The sequence below is a fragment of the Trichomycterus rosablanca genome, chromosome 20, assembly GCF_030014385.1.
Source record: "Trichomycterus rosablanca isolate fTriRos1 chromosome 20, fTriRos1.hap1, whole genome shotgun sequence".
Classification (NCBI taxonomy): domain Eukaryota; kingdom Metazoa; phylum Chordata; class Actinopteri; order Siluriformes; family Trichomycteridae; genus Trichomycterus; species Trichomycterus rosablanca.
The window spans coordinates 930272-948634 of record NC_086007.1 but is presented as its reverse complement, the minus strand read 5'-3'; the positions used below and the strand labels follow the sequence as shown (position 1 = coordinate 948634).

Genomic DNA, 18363 nt, shown 5'->3' with positions numbered 1-18363 from the left:
TCAAGATCCAGGAACATGTTCATCTTGGAGGCCTTGAAACTCGTGGTTCCCAATGGACCAAAAAGCCAAGGATACCTGGCCCTGCCTCCAGGAATAACCATTGAGGTCTTCAAAGTTCATTGGCTCAAAGTCTGAACAAAGTTGTTCAAGGGCCAAGTCTAGTGGATAGCTATGTGAGGGTCAGCAACAGCCACACATTGTATGACCCATAAAGCCAAGACTTGACAACTACCAAGTTTTACACAAAGTAAACCTTGCTTAGAACCAAGATATCACACTTGCTTGGAACTTCAAGCTTACACCACATGGTTACCAACTTTAGATCACATGGTGGTTGCCACCAAGGTAAAGCTCAAGGTTTAACTATTTTAGAAGGGTGGTGTTGGGTACAGTGCAGGTAATACTGGCCTAGAGTAGTAAAGTCTTACACCCCTACAAACTCCCCCAGCATGTTTAAAGAAAAACCAGAGAACCACAGAATAGATTCAAGTCAAAATCTTTATTCCATAAAGCTTTGGACAGGTTTAGGCAGTGTGGTTTGGTGAATCTGTAAAGATCACTGCTCCACTGGACACGACGGTCGATTTGTTAGCAGAGTCCGGTTTAGCAGTAGAGACATCTCTCCCTGAGGACCAAGAAAAAGGAACCAGTTAAAAACCTGAAGACAAGGAGCCAACTAAGAGAACTGAACCACATGGAAGTCCACCTACTTTTCCTGCTGCATCTTGGTTCACAGTCATCGACTTCATTTGGAACGCATACGGCGGTAGTGCAGTGGATGAAGACCTGAAACAGGGAAGGGTTTTAGGAAGAGCAAGGACCTCTGGTTGTTCAAGAGAACCAAGTAGTAAGAGCAGGTACCATCTCTTGCAGGTAAGTCATGGACTCAGGTTCCACAAAGGTGAACATGCTGAAGACAAATCTTCTGTAGTGTGTGGGGAAAGTCAGTCCAGATGAGGAGTCAACTGGAACCAGTATGGTCCTGTAGTTGTCATCCTGGTATGGGCAGCTTTGGAAGACAGAGGTCAGTGTTAGCTTCCATTAGATCAAGTCTGGATTATAAACAAAACACTTTAAAGACTTACCTGTTCACCAGAAGGTCCCATTGAGGAAAGCTGTTAGGGTTGGAGGTAGTGGTTGCCCAACAGCGTCCCAAAACCAGAACGATGTTGGGATCAGTCCTCTCAAGGATGCGCACCTCAACGTACACAGGCTCCCTGAGAACCTTGGTCACAGGGTAGTCAGCTTCACTGTAGTAAGAAGTGTAGGCTTCTTGTGCTGGTGGAGGAGCAAAGAGTCAAACCCTTCCAACACTAGACTCATGAGATGTGTAACCAACAAGTTCCTTACCAGTTCTACAGCCAGTTGAGATACACTGACCATTAGCCAGTCTCAGTTCTACTGTGAGAGGTCCAGCAGCAACAACAGGCAAGGGATCAGCATGGGAGTAGGATTCAACAATCACAGCCTCAAAGGTCGTAGCAGAAAATCTACACTGGAAGTAAACCCTGACCAAGGACAGGTTAGATTAGTAAGAGCATTAGAGACACATCAGCCATGTTCTCAAGCAACTTACTCAAAGTTACTGTCTCTTGTGATCGAGCCAAGAGGTCCAACACCAACTTCATAGACAGACATCATCCTGTTCTCATAGATCACATAACCATCCTGGACCTATAGGGAGAAGAAACAGCTTTAGCCACTTTACCAAACACCAACCCAGCTATAAAGTGGTGAAACCCTGGAACACCAACCATCATGGTGGTTCCACAAGCTGTAACAGGGAACTGGTAGATGGCAAAAGCTGAAGAGAAGTCAACAGGACCACAGGGTCCAGAATTTCCTCCCATCAGGCTGATGGAATCCAGGTTGATCCCAGGTAGGGTTGCATCTCTGGCCACCACCAGAATGAACTGGCCATCTTTTGTACACTGGACAGTAACTAACATGGAGAAGAAGAAAGTCAGGGCACACACAAGACCAACCAAAGGAGAAGTTCAAGAGAAGTTCAGGAAGGACCTTACCAGCTTTTCCATAGTAACACTGCTGGCCATCGAAGCAGCAGTTCAGGGCATCACAGCGAGCAGCAGCTACACCAGGTTCACCACAAGGAATCTTCTCAGCATCCACCACATTACAGCTCTCAGGAGCTCCAGCTACATTGCTAAGACAGCAGAAAATCACAAAGAGGCCCACAAGGGCATGAGAAACACCTAGATCTGCCATTGCACCCAAAGCACACACACCAATACTTTAACCACTGCTGAGGAGGTCTTTTATACTCCTGTACCTGCTGAGTGTTAATTATAGCTCCGCCCACTCAATTAGTCAACAACGACCTACCAGCCCTGCGTCGTTATCAACCGGGTGATTAGTGCCGTCACCAGGTATTGGATTATAACCGGAAAATCTCCAAATATGGCATGAAACAACAAAACATTACAAAATATTACAATATTTATATATAATCACTACATAATGCATTAATTAATCAAGTTAAGTTTTGTGTTTGTGACAGTAAAGATTTTATAGTGATAAATATGAGATAAGTATATCAAAGATAAGTTTTATAATGTGTGTGTAAGTGTGTGTGTGTGTGTGTGTAAGTGTATAAGATTGTGTGTGTGAGTGTGTGTGTAAGTGTATATGATTGTGTGTGTGTGTGTATATGATTGTGTGTGTGTGTGTGTGTGTGTGTAAGTGTATATGATTGTGTGTGTGTGTGTAAGTGTATATGATTGTGTGTGTGTGTGTGTGTGTGTGTAAGTGTATATGATTGTGTGTGTGTGTAAGTGTATATGATTGTGTGTGTGTGTGTGTGTGTGTGTGTGTGTGTGTAAGTGTATATGATTGTGTGTGTGTGTGTGTGTAAGTGTATATGATTGTGTGTGTGTGTGTGTGTGTGTGTAAGTGTATATGATTGTGTGTGTGTGTGTGTGTGTGTGTGTGTGTAAGTGTATATGATTGTGTGTGTGTGTGTGTGTGTGTGTAAGTGTATATGATTGTGTGTGTGTGTGTGTGTGTGTGTAAGTGTATATGATTGTGTGTGTGTGTGTGTGTGTGTGTAAGTGTATATGATTGTGTGTGTGTGTGTGTGTGTGTAAGTGTATATGATTGTGTGTGTGTGTGTGTGTGTGTGTGTAAGTGTATATGATTGTGTGTGTGTGTGTGTGTGTGTAAGTGTATATGATTGTGTGTGTGTGTGTGTGTGTAAGTGTATATGATTGTGTGTGTGTGTGTGTGTGTGTGTGTAAGTGTATATGATTGTGTGTGTGTGTGTGTGTAAGTGTATATGATTGTGTGTGTGTGTGTGTGTGTGTGTGTAAGTGTATATGATTGTGTGTGTGTGTGTGTGTGTAAGTGTATATGATTGTGTGTGTGTGTGTGTGTGTGTAAGTGTATATGATTGTGTGTGTGAGTGTGTGTAATACTTTAAAAACTACTGATCCTAAATACAGGGCCTGGAATGAAACTGATTGGTTGTGTGAGCGACGTGGGCGAAGCATTTACTAAAATAAGGAAGTGATTGAAATGAAAAGAAAATGGGATTGATCTGAATAGAGGGGGGTGTAGGGGTGTAGGGTTTGAGGGGGTGAGGGTGTGAGGGTTTGGGATGAAAGAGAACGCCTGGGGCAGGGGTGAGGCGGACACACAGATCAGTCAGAAGGTGGATTGTCCTGTCTGAAGTTTTCCTAAATGTGTAAGGGAGGGAATGTGTGGGTGCTTGGTGCACCGTCCAGGGTGTGTCCCTGACTGTTAACCAGTGGGCACGAGTGGCTCTGGACTCATTGGAACCCTGACCAGGACGAAGCGGTGAATGAGTGAGTGAGTGAATGGGGGTGGCTTGGTGGGTAGCACTGTCGCCTCACAGCAAGAAGTTCCTGGGTTTGAGTCCCAGCTGGAGCAGTCTGGGTCCTTTCTGTGTAGGGTTTGCATGTTCTCCCTGTGTCCGTGTGGGTTTCCTCCGGGAGCTCCGGGGGAGTCAAACTCATTCTCACCGAGGGCCACGTCTGCATTATGGGGGCCCCCAAAGGGCCGACTAACAAATCCTGCTGAGATTAGTCGCCAAATTTATACTGTATATTTATAATGTACACTGATCAACCATAACATTAAAACCACCTCCTTGTTCCTACACTGTCCATTTTATCAGCTCCCCTTACCATATAGAAGCACTTTGTAGTTCTACAATTACTGACTGTAGTCCATCTGTTTCTCTACATGCTGTTCTTCAATGGTCAGGTCCACCACAGAGCAGGTATTATTTAGGTGGTGGATGATTCTCAGCACTGCAGTGACACTGACATGGTGGTGGTGGAGTGGATCAGACAGCAGTGCTGCTGGAGTTTTTAAAACACCTCACCATCACTGCTGGACTGAGAATCGTCCACCAACCAAATAGATCCAGCCAACAGAGCCCCGTGGGCAGCGTCCTGTGACCACTGCTGAAGGTCTAGAAGATGACCGACTCAAACAGCAGCAATAGATGAGCGATCGTCTCTGACTTTACATCTACAAGGTGGACCGACTAGGTAGGAGTGTCTAATAGAGTGGACAGTGAGTGGACATGGTATTTAAAAACTTCAGGGTTAAGTGACACCCTGGCAGTTGTAGGGCTTGAACCAGCAACACTGATTACTAGTTCAGTACCTTAACCTCTAAAGTCCTGCTTAAAGAACTAATTGTTGGGGTGTTAAGATCTCCTGCACATGTCCAGTAAACTGTTCCAGGCTGCTAGGAAAAGCATGACAAAGAATTGCCTCTTGTCTCTGCCACATGAAGACTCAGTCTGAATGTTGGAGTTCTCAACCATCAAGGCAGTTTGCAAGAAGCTGTGGTTGGAAGGTTAGCTCAATGAGACGCTCCCAAAAAAAAAAAACAAAAAAAAAAACCTCAAGTTGGTTAAAAGCTGCATAAAGACAAAGAACTGGTGCAAAAGATCACCGAGAACCTCCTTGACCAGATGTTTTTTGATGATTTAGTTAATCAAGATCCAGGAACATGTTCATCTTGGAGGCCTTGAATCTCGTGGTTCCCAATGGACCAAAAAGCCAAGGATACCTGGCCCTGCCTCCAGGAATAACCATTGAGGTCTTCAAAGTTCATTGGCTCAAAGTCTGAACAAAGTTGTTCAAGGGCCAAGTCTAGTGGATAGCTATGTGAGGGTCAGCAACAGCCACACATTGTATGACCCATAAAGCCAAGACTTGACAACTACCAAGTTTTACACAAAGTAAACCTTGCTTAGAACCAAGATATCACACTTGCTTGGAACTTCAAGCTTACACCACATGGTTACCAACTTTAGATCACATGGTGGTTGCCACCAAGGTAAAGCTCAAGGTTTAACTATTTTAGAAGGGTGGTGTTGGGTACAGTGCAGGTAATACTGGCCTAGAGTAGTAAAGTCTTACACCCCTACAAACTCCCCCAGCATGTTTAAAGAAAAACCAGAGAACCACAGAATAGATTCAAGTCAAAATCTTTATTCCATAAAGCTTTGGACAGGTTTAGGCAGTGTGGTTTGGTGAATCTGTAAAGATCACTGCTCCACTGGACACGACGGTCGATTTGTTAGCAGAGTCCGGTTTAGCAGTAGAGACATCTCTCCCTGAGGACCAAGAAAAAGGAACCAGTTAAAAACCTGAAGACAAGGAGCCAACTAAGAGAACTGAACCACATGGAAGTCCACCTACTTTTCCTGCTGCATCTTGGTTCACAGTCATCGACTTCATTTGGAACGCATACGGCGGTAGTGCAGTGGATGAAGACCTGAAACAGGGAAGGGTTTTAGGAAGAGCAAGGACCTCTGGTTGTTCAAGAGAACCAAGTAGTAAGAGCAGGTACCATCTCTTGCAGGTAAGTCATGGACTCAGGTTCCACAAAGGTGAACATGCTGAAGACAAATCTTCTGTAGTGTGTGGGGAAAGTCAGTCCAGATGAGGAGTCAACTGGAACCAGTATGGTCCTGTAGTTGTCATCCTGGTATGGGCAGCTTTGGAAGACAGAGGTCAGTGTTAGCTTCCATTAGATCAAGTCTGGATTATAAACAAAACACTTTAAAGACTTACCTGTTCACCAGAAGGTCCCATTGAGGAAAGCTGTTAGGGTTGGAGGTAGTGGTTGCCCAACAGCGTCCCAAAACCAGAACGATGTTGGGATCAGTCCTCTCAAGGATGCGCACCTCAACGTACACAGGCTCCCTGAGAACCTTGGTCACAGGGTAGTCAGCTTCACTGTAGTAAGAAGTGTAGGCTTCTTGTGCTGGTGGAGGAGCAAAGAGTCAAACCCTTCCAACACTAGACTCATGAGATGTGTAACCAACAAGTTCCTTACCAGTTCTACAGCCAGTTGAGATACACTGACCATTAGCCAGTCTCAGTTCTACTGTGAGAGGTCCAGCAGCAACAACAGGCAAGGGATCAGCATGGGAGTAGGATTCAACAATCACAGCCTCAAAGGTCGTAGCAGAAAATCTACACTGGAAGTAAACCCTGACCAAGGACAGGTTAGATTAGTAAGAGCATTAGAGACACATCAGCCATGTTCTCAAGCAGCCATGTTCTCAAGCAACTTACTCAAAGTTACTGTCTCTTGTGATCGAGCCAAGAGGTCCAACACCAACTTCATAGACAGACATCATCCTGTTCTCATAGATCACATAACCATCCTGGACCTATAGGGAGAAGAAACAGCTTTAGCCACTTTACCAAACACCAACCCAGCTATAAAGTGGTGAAACCCTGGAACACCAACCATCATGGTGGTTCCACAAGCTGTAACAGGGAACTGGTAGATGGCAAAAGCTGAAGAGAAGTCAACAGGACCACAGGGTCCAGAATTTCCTCCCATCAGGCTGATGGAATCCAGGTTGATCCCAGGTAGGGTTGCATCTCTGGCCACCACCAGAATGAACTGGCCATCTTTTGTACACTGGACAGTAACTAACATGGAGAAGAAGAAAGTCAGGGCACACACAAGACCAACCAAAGGAGAAGTTCAAGAGAAGTTCAGGAAGGACCTTACCAGCTTTTCCATAGTAACACTGCTGGCCATCGAAGCAGCAGTTCAGGGCATCACAGCGAGCAGCAGCTACACCAGGTTCACCACAAGGAATCTTCTCAGCATCCACCACATTACAGCTCTCAGGAGCTCCAGCTACATTGCTAAGACAGCAGAAAATCACAAAGAGGCCCACAAGGGCATGAGAAACACCTAGATCTGCCATTGCACCCAAAGCACACACACCAATACTTTAACCACTGCTGAGGAGGTCTTTTATACTCCTGTACCTGCTGAGTGTTAATTATAGCTCCGCCCACTCAATTAGTCAACAACGACCTACCAGCCCTGCGTCGTTATCAACCGGGTGATTAGTGCCGTCACCAGGTATTGGATTATAACCGGAAAATCTCCAAATATGGCATGAAACAACAAAACATTACAAAATATTACAATATTTATATATAATCACTACATAATGCATTAATTAATCAAGTTAAGTTTTGTGTTTGTGACAGTAAAGATTTTATAGTGATAAATATGAGATAAGTATATCAAAGATAAGTTTTATAATGTGTGTGTAAGTGTGTGTGTGTGTGTGTGTAAGTGTATAAGATTGTGTGTGTGAGTGTGTGTGTAAGTGTATATGATTGTGTGTGTGTGTGTATATGATTGTGTGTGTGTGTGTGTGTGTGTGTAAGTGTATATGATTGTGTGTGTGTGTGTAAGTGTATATGATTGTGTGTGTGTGTGTGTGTGTGTGTAAGTGTATATGATTGTGTGTGTGTGTAAGTGTATATGATTGTGTGTGTGTGTGTGTGTGTGTGTGTGTGTGTGTAAGTGTATATGATTGTGTGTGTGTGTGTGTGTAAGTGTATATGATTGTGTGTGTGTGTGTGTGTGTGTGTAAGTGTATATGATTGTGTGTGTGTGTGTGTGTGTGTGTGTGTGTAAGTGTATATGATTGTGTGTGTGTGTGTGTGTGTGTGTAAGTGTATATGATTGTGTGTGTGTGTGTGTGTGTGTGTAAGTGTATATGATTGTGTGTGTGTGTGTGTGTGTGTGTAAGTGTATATGATTGTGTGTGTGTGTGTGTGTGTGTAAGTGTATATGATTGTGTGTGTGTGTGTGTGTGTGTGTGTAAGTGTATATGATTGTGTGTGTGTGTGTGTGTGTGTAAGTGTATATGATTGTGTGTGTGTGTGTGTGTGTAAGTGTATATGATTGTGTGTGTGTGTGTGTGTGTGTGTGTAAGTGTATATGATTGTGTGTGTGTGTGTGTGTAAGTGTATATGATTGTGTGTGTGTGTGTGTGTGTGTGTGTAAGTGTATATGATTGTGTGTGTGTGTGTGTGTGTAAGTGTATATGATTGTGTGTGTGTGTGTGTGTGTGTAAGTGTATATGATTGTGTGTGTGAGTGTGTGTAATACTTTAAAAACTACTGATCCTAAATACAGGGCCTGGAATGAAACTGATTGGTTGTGTGAGCGACGTGGGCGAAGCATTTACTAAAATAAGGAAGTGATTGAAATGAAAAGAAAATGGGATTGATCTGAATAGAGGGGGGTGTAGGGGTGTAGGGTTTGAGGGGGTGAGGGTGTGAGGGTTTGGGATGAAAGAGAACGCCTGGGGCAGGGGTGAGGCGGACACACAGATCAGTCAGAAGGTGGATTGTCCTGTCTGAAGTTTTCCTAAATGTGTAAGGGAGGGAATGTGTGGGTGCTTGGTGCACCGTCCAGGGTGTGTCCCTGACTGTTAACCAGTGGGCACGAGTGGCTCTGGACTCATTGGAACCCTGACCAGGACGAAGCGGTGAATGAGTGAGTGAGTGAATGGGGGTGGCTTGGTGGGTAGCACTGTCGCCTCACAGCAAGAAGTTCCTGGGTTTGAGTCCCAGCTGGAGCAGTCTGGGTCCTTTCTGTGTAGGGTTTGCATGTTCTCCCTGTGTCCGTGTGGGTTTCCTCCGGGAGCTCCGGGGGAGTCAAACTCATTCTCACCGAGGGCCACGTCTGCATTATGGGGGCCCCCAAAGGGCCGACTAACAAATCCTGCTGAGATTAGTCGCCAAATTTATACTGTATATTTATAATGTACACTGATCAACCATAACATTAAAACCACCTCCTTGTTCCTACACTGTCCATTTTATCAGCTCCCCTTACCATATAGAAGCACTTTGTAGTTCTACAATTACTGACTGTAGTCCATCTGTTTCTCTACATGCTGTTCTTCAATGGTCAGGTCCACCACAGAGCAGGTATTATTTAGGTGGTGGATGATTCTCAGCACTGCAGTGACACTGACATGGTGGTGGTGGAGTGGATCAGACAGCAGTGCTGCTGGAGTTTTTAAAACACCTCACCATCACTGCTGGACTGAGAATCGTCCACCAACCAAATAGATCCAGCCAACAGAGCCCCGTGGGCAGCGTCCTGTGACCACTGCTGAAGGTCTAGAAGATGACCGACTCAAACAGCAGCAATAGATGAGCGATCGTCTCTGACTTTACATCTACAAGGTGGACCGACTAGGTAGGAGTGTCTAATAGAGTGGACAGTGAGTGGACATGGTATTTAAAAACTTCAGGGTTAAGTGACACCCTGGCAGTTGTAGGGCTTGAACCAGCAACACTGATTACTAGTTCAGTACCTTAACCTCTAAAGTCCTGCTTAAAGAACTAATTGTTGGGGTGTTAAGATCTCCTGCACATGTCCAGTAAACTGTTCCAGGCTGCTAGGAAAAGCATGACAAAGAATTGCCTCTTGTCTCTGCCACATGAAGACTCAGTCTGAATGTTGGAGTTCTCAACCATCAAGGCAGTTTGCAAGAAGCTGTGGTTGGAAGGTTAGCTCAATGAGACGCTCCCAAAAAAAAAAAAAAAAAAAAAAAAAAAAAAACCTCAAGTTGGTTAAAAGCTGCATAAAGACAAAGAACTGGTGCAAAAGATCACCGAGAACCTCCTTGACCAGATGTTTTTTGATGATTTAGTTAATCAAGATCCAGGAACATGTTCATCTTGGAGGCCTTGAAACTCGTGGTTCCCAATGGACCAAAAAGCCAAGGATACCTGGCCCTGCCTCCAGGAATAACCATTGAGGTCTTCAAAGTTCATTGGCTCAAAGTCTGAACAAAGTTGTTCAAGGGCCAAGTCTAGTGGATAGCTATGTGAGGGTCAGCAACAGCCACACATTGTATGACCCATAAAGCCAAGACTTGACAACTACCAAGTTTTACACAAAGTAAACCTTGCTTAGAACCAAGATATCACACTTGCTTGGAACTTCAAGCTTACACCACATGGTTACCAACTTTAGATCACATGGTGGTTGCCACCAAGGTAAAGCTCAAGGTTTAACTATTTTAGAAGGGTGGTGTTGGGTACAGTGCAGGTAATACTGGCCTAGAGTAGTAAAGTCTTACACCCCTACAAACTCCCCCAGCATGTTTAAAGAAAAACCAGAGAACCACAGAATAGATTCAAGTCAAAATCTTTATTCCATAAAGCTTTGGACAGGTTTAGGCAGTGTGGTTTGGTGAATCTGTAAAGATCACTGCTCCACTGGACACGACGGTCGATTTGTTAGCAGAGTCCGGTTTAGCAGTAGAGACATCTCTCCCTGAGGACCAAGAAAAAGGAACCAGTTAAAAACCTGAAGACAAGGAGCCAACTAAGAGAACTGAACCACATGGAAGTCCACCTACTTTTCCTGCTGCATCTTGGTTCACAGTCATCGACTTCATTTGGAACGCATACGGCGGTAGTGCAGTGGATGAAGACCTGAAACAGGGAAGGGTTTTAGGAAGAGCAAGGACCTCTGGTTGTTCAAGAGAACCAAGTAGTAAGAGCAGGTACCATCTCTTGCAGGTAAGTCATGGACTCAGGTTCCACAAAGGTGAACATGCTGAAGACAAATCTTCTGTAGTGTGTGGGGAAAGTCAGTCCAGATGAGGAGTCAACTGGAACCAGTATGGTCCTGTAGTTGTCATCCTGGTATGGGCAGCTTTGGAAGACAGAGGTCAGTGTTAGCTTCCATTAGATCAAGTCTGGATTATAAACAAAACACTTTAAAGACTTACCTGTTCACCAGAAGGTCCCATTGAGGAAAGCTGTTAGGGTTGGAGGTAGTGGTTGCCCAACAGCGTCCCAAAACCAGAACGATGTTGGGATCAGTCCTCTCAAGGATGCGCACCTCAACGTACACAGGCTCCCTGAGAACCTTGGTCACAGGGTAGTCAGCTTCACTGTAGTAAGAAGTGTAGGCTTCTTGTGCTGGTGGAGGAGCAAAGAGTCAAACCCTTCCAACACTAGACTCATGAGATGTGTAACCAACAAGTTCCTTACCAGTTCTACAGCCAGTTGAGATACACTGACCATTAGCCAGTCTCAGTTCTACTGTGAGAGGTCCAGCAGCAACAACAGGCAAGGGATCAGCATGGGAGTAGGATTCAACAATCACAGCCTCAAAGGTCGTAGCAGAAAATCTACACTGGAAGTAAACCCTGACCAAGGACAGGTTAGATTAGTAAGAGCATTAGAGACACATCAGCCATGTTCTCAAGCAACTTACTCAAAGTTACTGTCTCTTGTGATCGAGCCAAGAGGTCCAACACCAACTTCATAGACAGACATCATCCTGTTCTCATAGATCACATAACCATCCTGGACCTATAGGGAGAAGAAACAGCTTTAGCCACTTTACCAAACACCAACCCAGCTATAAAGTGGTGAAACCCTGGAACACCAACCATCATGGTGGTTCCACAAGCTGTAACAGGGAACTGGTAGATGGCAAAAGCTGAAGAGAAGTCAACAGGACCACAGGGTCCAGAATTTCCTCCCATCAGGCTGATGGAATCCAGGTTGATCCCAGGTAGGGTTGCATCTCTGGCCACCACCAGAATGAACTGGCCATCTTTTGTACACTGGACAGTAACTAACATGGAGAAGAAGAAAGTCAGGGCACACACAAGACCAACCAAAGGAGAAGTTCAAGAGAAGTTCAGGAAGGACCTTACCAGCTTTTCCATAGTAACACTGCTGGCCATCGAAGCAGCAGTTCAGGGCATCACAGCGAGCAGCAGCTACACCAGGTTCACCACAAGGAATCTTCTCAGCATCCACCACATTACAGCTCTCAGGAGCTCCAGCTACATTGCTAAGACAGCAGAAAATCACAAAGAGGCCCACAAGGGCATGAGAAACACCTAGATCTGCCATTGCACCCAAAGCACACACACCAATACTTTAACCACTGCTGAGGAGGTCTTTTATACTCCTGTACCTGCTGAGTGTTAATTATAGCTCCGCCCACTCAATTAGTCAACAACGACCTACCAGCCCTGCGTCGTTATCAACCGGGTGATTAGTGCCGTCACCAGGTATTGGATTATAACCGGAAAATCTCCAAATATGGCATGAAACAACAAAACATTACAAAATATTACAATATTTATATATAATCACTACATAATGCATTAATTAATCAAGTTAAGTTTTGTGTTTGTGACAGTAAAGATTTTATAGTGATAAATATGAGATAAGTATATCAAAGATAAGTTTTATAATGTGTGTGTAAGTGTGTGTGTGTGTGTGTGTAAGTGTATAAGATTGTGTGTGTGAGTGTGTGTGTAAGTGTATATGATTGTGTGTGTGTGTGTATATGATTGTGTGTGTGTGTGTGTGTGTGTGTAAGTGTATATGATTGTGTGTGTGTGTGTAAGTGTATATGATTGTGTGTGTGTGTGTGTGTGTGTGTAAGTGTATATGATTGTGTGTGTGTGTAAGTGTATATGATTGTGTGTGTGTGTGTGTGTGTGTGTGTGTGTGTGTAAGTGTATATGATTGTGTGTGTGTGTGTGTGTAAGTGTATATGATTGTGTGTGTGTGTGTGTGTGTGTGTAAGTGTATATGATTGTGTGTGTGTGTGTGTGTGTGTGTGTGTGTAAGTGTATATGATTGTGTGTGTGTGTGTGTGTGTGTGTAAGTGTATATGATTGTGTGTGTGTGTGTGTGTGTGTGTAAGTGTATATGATTGTGTGTGTGTGTGTGTGTGTGTGTAAGTGTATATGATTGTGTGTGTGTGTGTGTGTGTGTAAGTGTATATGATTGTGTGTGTGTGTGTGTGTGTGTGTGTAAGTGTATATGATTGTGTGTGTGTGTGTGTGTGTGTAAGTGTATATGATTGTGTGTGTGTGTGTGTGTGTAAGTGTATATGATTGTGTGTGTGTGTGTGTGTGTGTGTGTAAGTGTATATGATTGTGTGTGTGTGTGTGTGTAAGTGTATATGATTGTGTGTGTGTGTGTGTGTGTGTGTGTAAGTGTATATGATTGTGTGTGTGTGTGTGTGTGTAAGTGTATATGATTGTGTGTGTGTGTGTGTGTGTGTAAGTGTATATGATTGTGTGTGTGAGTGTGTGTAATACTTTAAAAACTACTGATCCTAAATACAGGGCCTGGAATGAAACTGATTGGTTGTGTGAGCGACGTGGGCGAAGCATTTACTAAAATAAGGAAGTGATTGAAATGAAAAGAAAATGGGATTGATCTGAATAGAGGGGGGTGTAGGGGTGTAGGGTTTGAGGGGGTGAGGGTGTGAGGGTTTGGGATGAAAGAGAACGCCTGGGGCAGGGGTGAGGCGGACACACAGATCAGTCAGAAGGTGGATTGTCCTGTCTGAAGTTTTCCTAAATGTGTAAGGGAGGGAATGTGTGGGTGCTTGGTGCACCGTCCAGGGTGTGTCCCTGACTGTTAACCAGTGGGCACGAGTGGCTCTGGACTCATTGGAACCCTGACCAGGACGAAGCGGTGAATGAGTGAGTGAGTGAATGGGGGTGGCTTGGTGGGTAGCACTGTCGCCTCACAGCAAGAAGTTCCTGGGTTTGAGTCCCAGCTGGAGCAGTCTGGGTCCTTTCTGTGTAGGGTTTGCATGTTCTCCCTGTGTCCGTGTGGGTTTCCTCCGGGAGCTCCGGGGGAGTCAAACTCATTCTCACCGAGGGCCACGTCTGCATTATGGGGGCCCCCAAAGGGCCGACTAACAAATCCTGCTGAGATTAGTCGCCAAATTTATACTGTATATTTATAATGTACACTGATCAACCATAACATTAAAACCACCTCCTTGTTCCTACACTGTCCATTTTATCAGCTCCCCTTACCATATAGAAGCACTTTGTAGTTCTACAATTACTGACTGTAGTCCATCTGTTTCTCTACATGCTGTTCTTCAATGGTCAGGTCCACCACAGAGCAGGTATTATTTAGGTGGTGGATGATTCTCAGCACTGCAGTGACACTGACATGGTGGTGGTGGAGTGGATCAGACAGCAGTGCTGCTGGAGTTTTTAAAACACCTCACCATCACTGCTGGACTGAGAATCGTCCACCAACCAAATAGATCCAGCCAACAGAGCCCCGTGGGCAGCGTCCTGTGACCACTGCTGAAGGTCTAGAAGATGACCGACTCAAACAGCAGCAATAGATGAGCGATCGTCTCTGACTTTACATCTACAAGGTGGACCGACTAGGTAGGAGTGTCTAATAGAGTGGACAGTGAGTGGACATGGTATTTAAAAACTTCAGGGTTAAGTGACACCCTGGCAGTTGTAGGGCTTGAACCAGCAACACTGATTACTAGTTCAGTACCTTAACCTCTAAAGTCCTGCTTAAAGAACTAATTGTTGGGGTGTTAAGATCTCCTGCACATGTCCAGTAAACTGTTCCAGGCTGCTAGGAAAAGCATGACAAAGAATTGCCTCTTGTCTCTGCCACATGAAGACTCAGTCTGAATGTTGGAGTTCTCAACCATCAAGGCAGTTTGCAAGAAGCTGTGGTTGGAAGGTTAGCTCAATGAGACGCTCCCAAAAAAAAACAACAAAAAAAAAAACCTCAAGTTGGTTAAAAGCTGCATAAAGACAAAGAACTGGTGCAAAAGATCACCGAGAACCTCCTTGACCAGATGTTTTTTGATGATTTAGTTAATCAAGATCCAGGAACATGTTCATCTTGGAGGCCTTGAATCTCGTGGTTCCCAATGGACCAAAAAGCCAAGGATACCTGGCCCTGCCTCCAGGAATAACCATTGAGGTCTTCAAAGTTCATTGGCTCAAAGTCTGAACAAAGTTGTTCAAGGGCCAAGTCTAGTGGATAGCTATGTGAGGGTCAGCAACAGCCACACATTGTATGACCCATAAAGCCAAGACTTGACAACTACCAAGTTTTACACAAAGTAAACCTTGCTTAGAACCAAGATATCACACTTGCTTGGAACTTCAAGCTTACACCACATGGTTACCAACTTTAGATCACATGGTGGTTGCCACCAAGGTAAAGCTCAAGGTTTAACTATTTTAGAAGGGTGGTGTTGGGTACAGTGCAGGTAATACTGGCCTAGAGTAGTAAAGTCTTACACCCCTACAAACTCCCCCAGCATGTTTAAAGAAAAACCAGAGAACCACAGAATAGATTCAAGTCAAAATCTTTATTCCATAAAGCTTTGGACAGGTTTAGGCAGTGTGGTTTGGTGAATCTGTAAAGATCACTGCTCCACTGGACACGACGGTCGATTTGTTAGCAGAGTCCGGTTTAGCAGTAGAGACATCTCTCCCTGAGGACCAAGAAAAAGGAACCAGTTAAAAACCTGAAGACAAGGAGCCAACTAAGAGAACTGAACCACATGGAAGTCCACCTACTTTTCCTGCTGCATCTTGGTTCACAGTCATCGACTTCATTTGGAACGCATACGGCGGTAGTGCAGTGGATGAAGACCTGAAACAGGGAAGGGTTTTAGGAAGAGCAAGGACCTCTGGTTGTTCAAGAGAACCAAGTAGTAAGAGCAGGTACCATCTCTTGCAGGTAAGTCATGGACTCAGGTTCCACAAAGGTGAACATGCTGAAGACAAATCTTCTGTAGTGTGTGGGGAAAGTCAGTCCAGATGAGGAGTCAACTGGAACCAGTATGGTCCTGTAGTTGTCATCCTGGTATGGGCAGCTTTGGAAGACAGAGGTCAGTGTTAGCTTCCATTAGATCAAGTCTGGATTATAAACAAAACACTTTAAAGACTTACCTGTTCACCAGAAGGTCCCATTGAGGAAAGCTGTTAGGGTTGGAGGTAGTGGTTGCCCAACAGCGTCCCAAAACCAGAACGATGTTGGGATCAGTCCTCTCAAGGATGCGCACCTCAACGTACACAGGCTCCCTGAGAACCTTGGTCACAGGGTAGTCAGCTTCACTGTAGTAAGAAGTGTAGGCTTCTTGTGCTGGTGGAGGAGCAAAGAGTCAAACCCTTCCAACACTAGACTCATGAGATGTGTAACCAACAAGTTCCTTACCAGTTCTACAGCCAGTTGAGATACACTGACCATTAGCCAGTCTCAGTTCTACTGTGAGAGGTCCAGCAGCAACAACAGGCAAGGGATCAGCATGGGAGTAGGATTCAACAATCACAGCCTCAAAGGTCGTAGCAGAAAATCTACACTGGAAGTAAACCCTGACCAAGGACAGGTTAGATTAGTAAGAGCATTAGAGACACATCAGCCATGTTCTCAAGCAGCCATGTTCTCAAGCAACTTACTCAAAGTTACTGTCTCTTGTGATCGAGCCAAGAGGTCCAACACCAACTTCATAGACAGACATCATCCTGTTCTCATAGATCACATAACCATCCTGGACCTATAGGGAGAAGAAACAGCTTTAGCCACTTTACCAAACACCAACCCAGCTATAAAGTGGTGAAACCCTGGAACACCAACCATCATGGTGGTTCCACAAGCTGTAACAGGGAACTGGTAGATGGCAAAAGCTGAAGAGAAGTCAACAGGACCACAGGGTCCAGAATTTCCTCCCATCAGGCTGATGGAATCCAGGTTGATCCCAGGTAGGGTTGCATCTCTGGCCACCACCAGAATGAACTGGCCATCTTTTGTACACTGGACAGTAACTAACATGGAGAAGAAGAAAGTCAGGGCACACACAAGACCAACCAAAGGAGAAGTTCAAGAGAAGTTCAGGAAGGACCTTACCAGCTTTTCCATAGTAACACTGCTGGCCATCGAAGCAGCAGTTCAGGGCATCACAGCGAGCAGCAGCTACACCAGGTTCACCACAAGGAATCTTCTCAGCATCCACCACATTACAGCTCTCAGGAGCTCCAGCTACATTGCTAAGACAGCAGAAAATCACAAAGAGGCCCACAAGGGCATGAGAAACACCTAGATCTGCCATTGCACCCAAAGCACACACACCAATACTTTAACCACTGCTGAGGAGGTCTTTTATACTCCTGTACCTGCTGAGTGTTAATTATAGCTCCGCCCACTCAATTAGTCAACAACGACCTACCAGCCCTGCGTCGTTATCAACCGGGTGATTAGTGCCGTCACCAGGTATTGGATTATAACCGGAAAATCTCCAAATATGGCATGAAACAACAAAACATTACAAAATATTACAATATTTATATATAATCACTACATAATGCATTAATTAATCAAGTTAAGTTTTGTGTTTGTGACAGTAAAGATTTTATAGTGATAAATATGAGATAAGTATATCAAAGATAAGTTTTATAATGTGTGTGTAAGTGTGTGTGTGTGTGTGTGTAAGTGTATAAGATTGTGTGTGTGAGTGTGTGTGTAAGTGTATATGATTGTGTGTGTGTGTGTATATGATTGTGTGTGTGTGTGTGTGTGTGTGTAAGTGTATATGATTGTGTGTGTGTGTGTGTGTGTGTGTAAGTGTATATGATTGTGTGTGTGTGTGTGTGTGTGTGTGTGTAAGTGTATATGATTGTGTGTGTGTGTGTGTGTGTGTGTGTAAGTGTATATGATTGTGTGTGTGTGTGTGTGTGTGTGTAAGTGTATATGATTGTGTGTGTGTGTGTGTGTGTGTGTGTAAGTGTATATGATTGTGTGTGTGTGTGTGTGTGTAAGTGTATATGATTGTGTGTGTGAGTGTGTGTAATACTTTAAAAACTACTGATCCTAAATACAGGGCCTGGAATGAAACTGATTGGTTGTGTGAGCGACGTGGGCGAAGCATTTACTAAAATAAGGAAGTGATTGAAATGAAAAGAAAATGGGATTGATCTGAATAGAGGGGGGTGTAGGGGTGTAGGGTTTGAGGGGGTGAGGGTGTGAGGGTTTGGGATGAAAGAGAACGCCTGGGGCAGGGGTGAGGCGGACACACAGATCAGTCAGAAGGTGGATTGTCCTGTCTGAAGTTTTCCTAAATGTGTAAGGGAGGGAATGTGTGGGTGCTTGGTGCACCGTCCAGGGTGTGTCCCTGACTGTTAACCAGTGGGCACGAGTGGCTCTGGACTCATTGGAACCCTGACCAGGACGAAGCGGTGAATGAGTGAGTGAG

At 44.6% G+C, this 18363-nt stretch overlaps 4 protein-coding genes across 4 annotated transcripts; all 4 read right to left on the bottom strand.

The window, feature by feature from the left end:
• Window positions 1-518: 518 nt before the first annotated feature.
• LOC134334769 (zona pellucida sperm-binding protein 4-like) lies at window positions 519-2238 on the bottom strand. The gene is made up of 8 exons (XM_063017219.1): window positions 2025-2238; window positions 1755-1942; window positions 1577-1674; window positions 1351-1508; window positions 1086-1278; window positions 862-1009; window positions 711-786; window positions 519-625 (listed from the first exon to the last, which is right to left on the bottom strand). Exons 1-8 carry the CDS (start codon window positions 2224-2226, stop codon window positions 525-527), a joined length of 1164 nt encoding a protein of 387 aa, XP_062873289.1. The 5' UTR covers window positions 2227-2238; the 3' UTR covers window positions 519-524.
• A 3266-nt stretch (window positions 2239-5504) lies between these two features.
• On the bottom strand, window positions 5505-7240 carry LOC134334772 (zona pellucida sperm-binding protein 4-like). The gene is made up of 8 exons (XM_063017221.1): window positions 7027-7240; window positions 6757-6944; window positions 6579-6676; window positions 6337-6494; window positions 6072-6264; window positions 5848-5995; window positions 5697-5772; window positions 5505-5611 (listed from the first exon to the last, which is right to left on the bottom strand). Exons 1-8 carry the CDS (start codon window positions 7226-7228, stop codon window positions 5511-5513), a joined length of 1164 nt encoding a protein of 387 aa, XP_062873291.1. The 5' UTR covers window positions 7229-7240; the 3' UTR covers window positions 5505-5510.
• Window positions 7241-10513: 3273 nt separating this feature from the next.
• LOC134334770 (zona pellucida sperm-binding protein 4-like) lies at window positions 10514-12233 on the bottom strand. Its single transcript, XM_063017220.1, has 8 exons — window positions 12020-12233; window positions 11750-11937; window positions 11572-11669; window positions 11346-11503; window positions 11081-11273; window positions 10857-11004; window positions 10706-10781; window positions 10514-10620 (listed from the first exon to the last, which is right to left on the bottom strand). The coding sequence occupies exons 1-8, from the start codon at window positions 12219-12221 to the stop codon at window positions 10520-10522; spliced, it is 1164 nt and encodes a 387-aa protein (XP_062873290.1). The 5' UTR covers window positions 12222-12233; the 3' UTR covers window positions 10514-10519.
• A 3266-nt stretch (window positions 12234-15499) lies between these two features.
• On the bottom strand, window positions 15500-17235 carry LOC134334926 (zona pellucida sperm-binding protein 4-like). Its single transcript, XM_063017397.1, has 8 exons — window positions 17022-17235; window positions 16752-16939; window positions 16574-16671; window positions 16332-16489; window positions 16067-16259; window positions 15843-15990; window positions 15692-15767; window positions 15500-15606 (listed from the first exon to the last, which is right to left on the bottom strand). The coding sequence occupies exons 1-8, from the start codon at window positions 17221-17223 to the stop codon at window positions 15506-15508; spliced, it is 1164 nt and encodes a 387-aa protein (XP_062873467.1). The 5' UTR covers window positions 17224-17235; the 3' UTR covers window positions 15500-15505.
• Window positions 17236-18363: the final 1128 nt, after the last annotated feature.

Excerpts from the sequence above, each read along its gene's own strand:
- LOC134334769 (XM_063017219.1), bottom strand. The coding sequence starts at position 2,226 with ATGGCAGATCTAGGTGTTTCTCATGCCCTTGTGGGCCTCTTTGTGATT. Across the intron at positions 1,675-1,754 it reads CTTGTGGAACCACCATGATG|GTCCAGGATGGTTATGTGAT; the intron begins GTTGGTGTTCCA and ends TTCTCCCTATAG. Across the intron at positions 1,279-1,350 it reads CTCAACTGGCTGTAGAACTG|CACAAGAAGCCTACACTTCT; the intron begins GTAAGGAACTTG and ends CTCCTCCACCAG.
- LOC134334772 (XM_063017221.1), bottom strand. The coding sequence starts at position 7,228 with ATGGCAGATCTAGGTGTTTCTCATGCCCTTGTGGGCCTCTTTGTGATT. Across the intron at positions 6,945-7,026 it reads GTGTTACTATGGAAAAGCTG|TTACTGTCCAGTGTACAAAA; the intron begins GTAAGGTCCTTC and ends TCTCCATGTTAG. Across the intron at positions 6,677-6,756 it reads CTTGTGGAACCACCATGATG|GTCCAGGATGGTTATGTGAT; the intron begins GTTGGTGTTCCA and ends TTCTCCCTATAG.
- LOC134334770 (XM_063017220.1), bottom strand. The coding sequence starts at position 12,221 with ATGGCAGATCTAGGTGTTTCTCATGCCCTTGTGGGCCTCTTTGTGATT. Across the intron at positions 11,670-11,749 it reads CTTGTGGAACCACCATGATG|GTCCAGGATGGTTATGTGAT; the intron begins GTTGGTGTTCCA and ends TTCTCCCTATAG. Across the intron at positions 11,005-11,080 it reads TGGGACCTTCTGGTGAACAG|CTGCCCATACCAGGATGACA; the intron begins GTAAGTCTTTAA and ends TGTCTTCCAAAG.
- LOC134334926 (XM_063017397.1), bottom strand. The coding sequence starts at position 17,223 with ATGGCAGATCTAGGTGTTTCTCATGCCCTTGTGGGCCTCTTTGTGATT. Across the intron at positions 16,940-17,021 it reads GTGTTACTATGGAAAAGCTG|TTACTGTCCAGTGTACAAAA; the intron begins GTAAGGTCCTTC and ends TCTCCATGTTAG. Across the intron at positions 16,260-16,331 it reads CTCAACTGGCTGTAGAACTG|CACAAGAAGCCTACACTTCT; the intron begins GTAAGGAACTTG and ends CTCCTCCACCAG.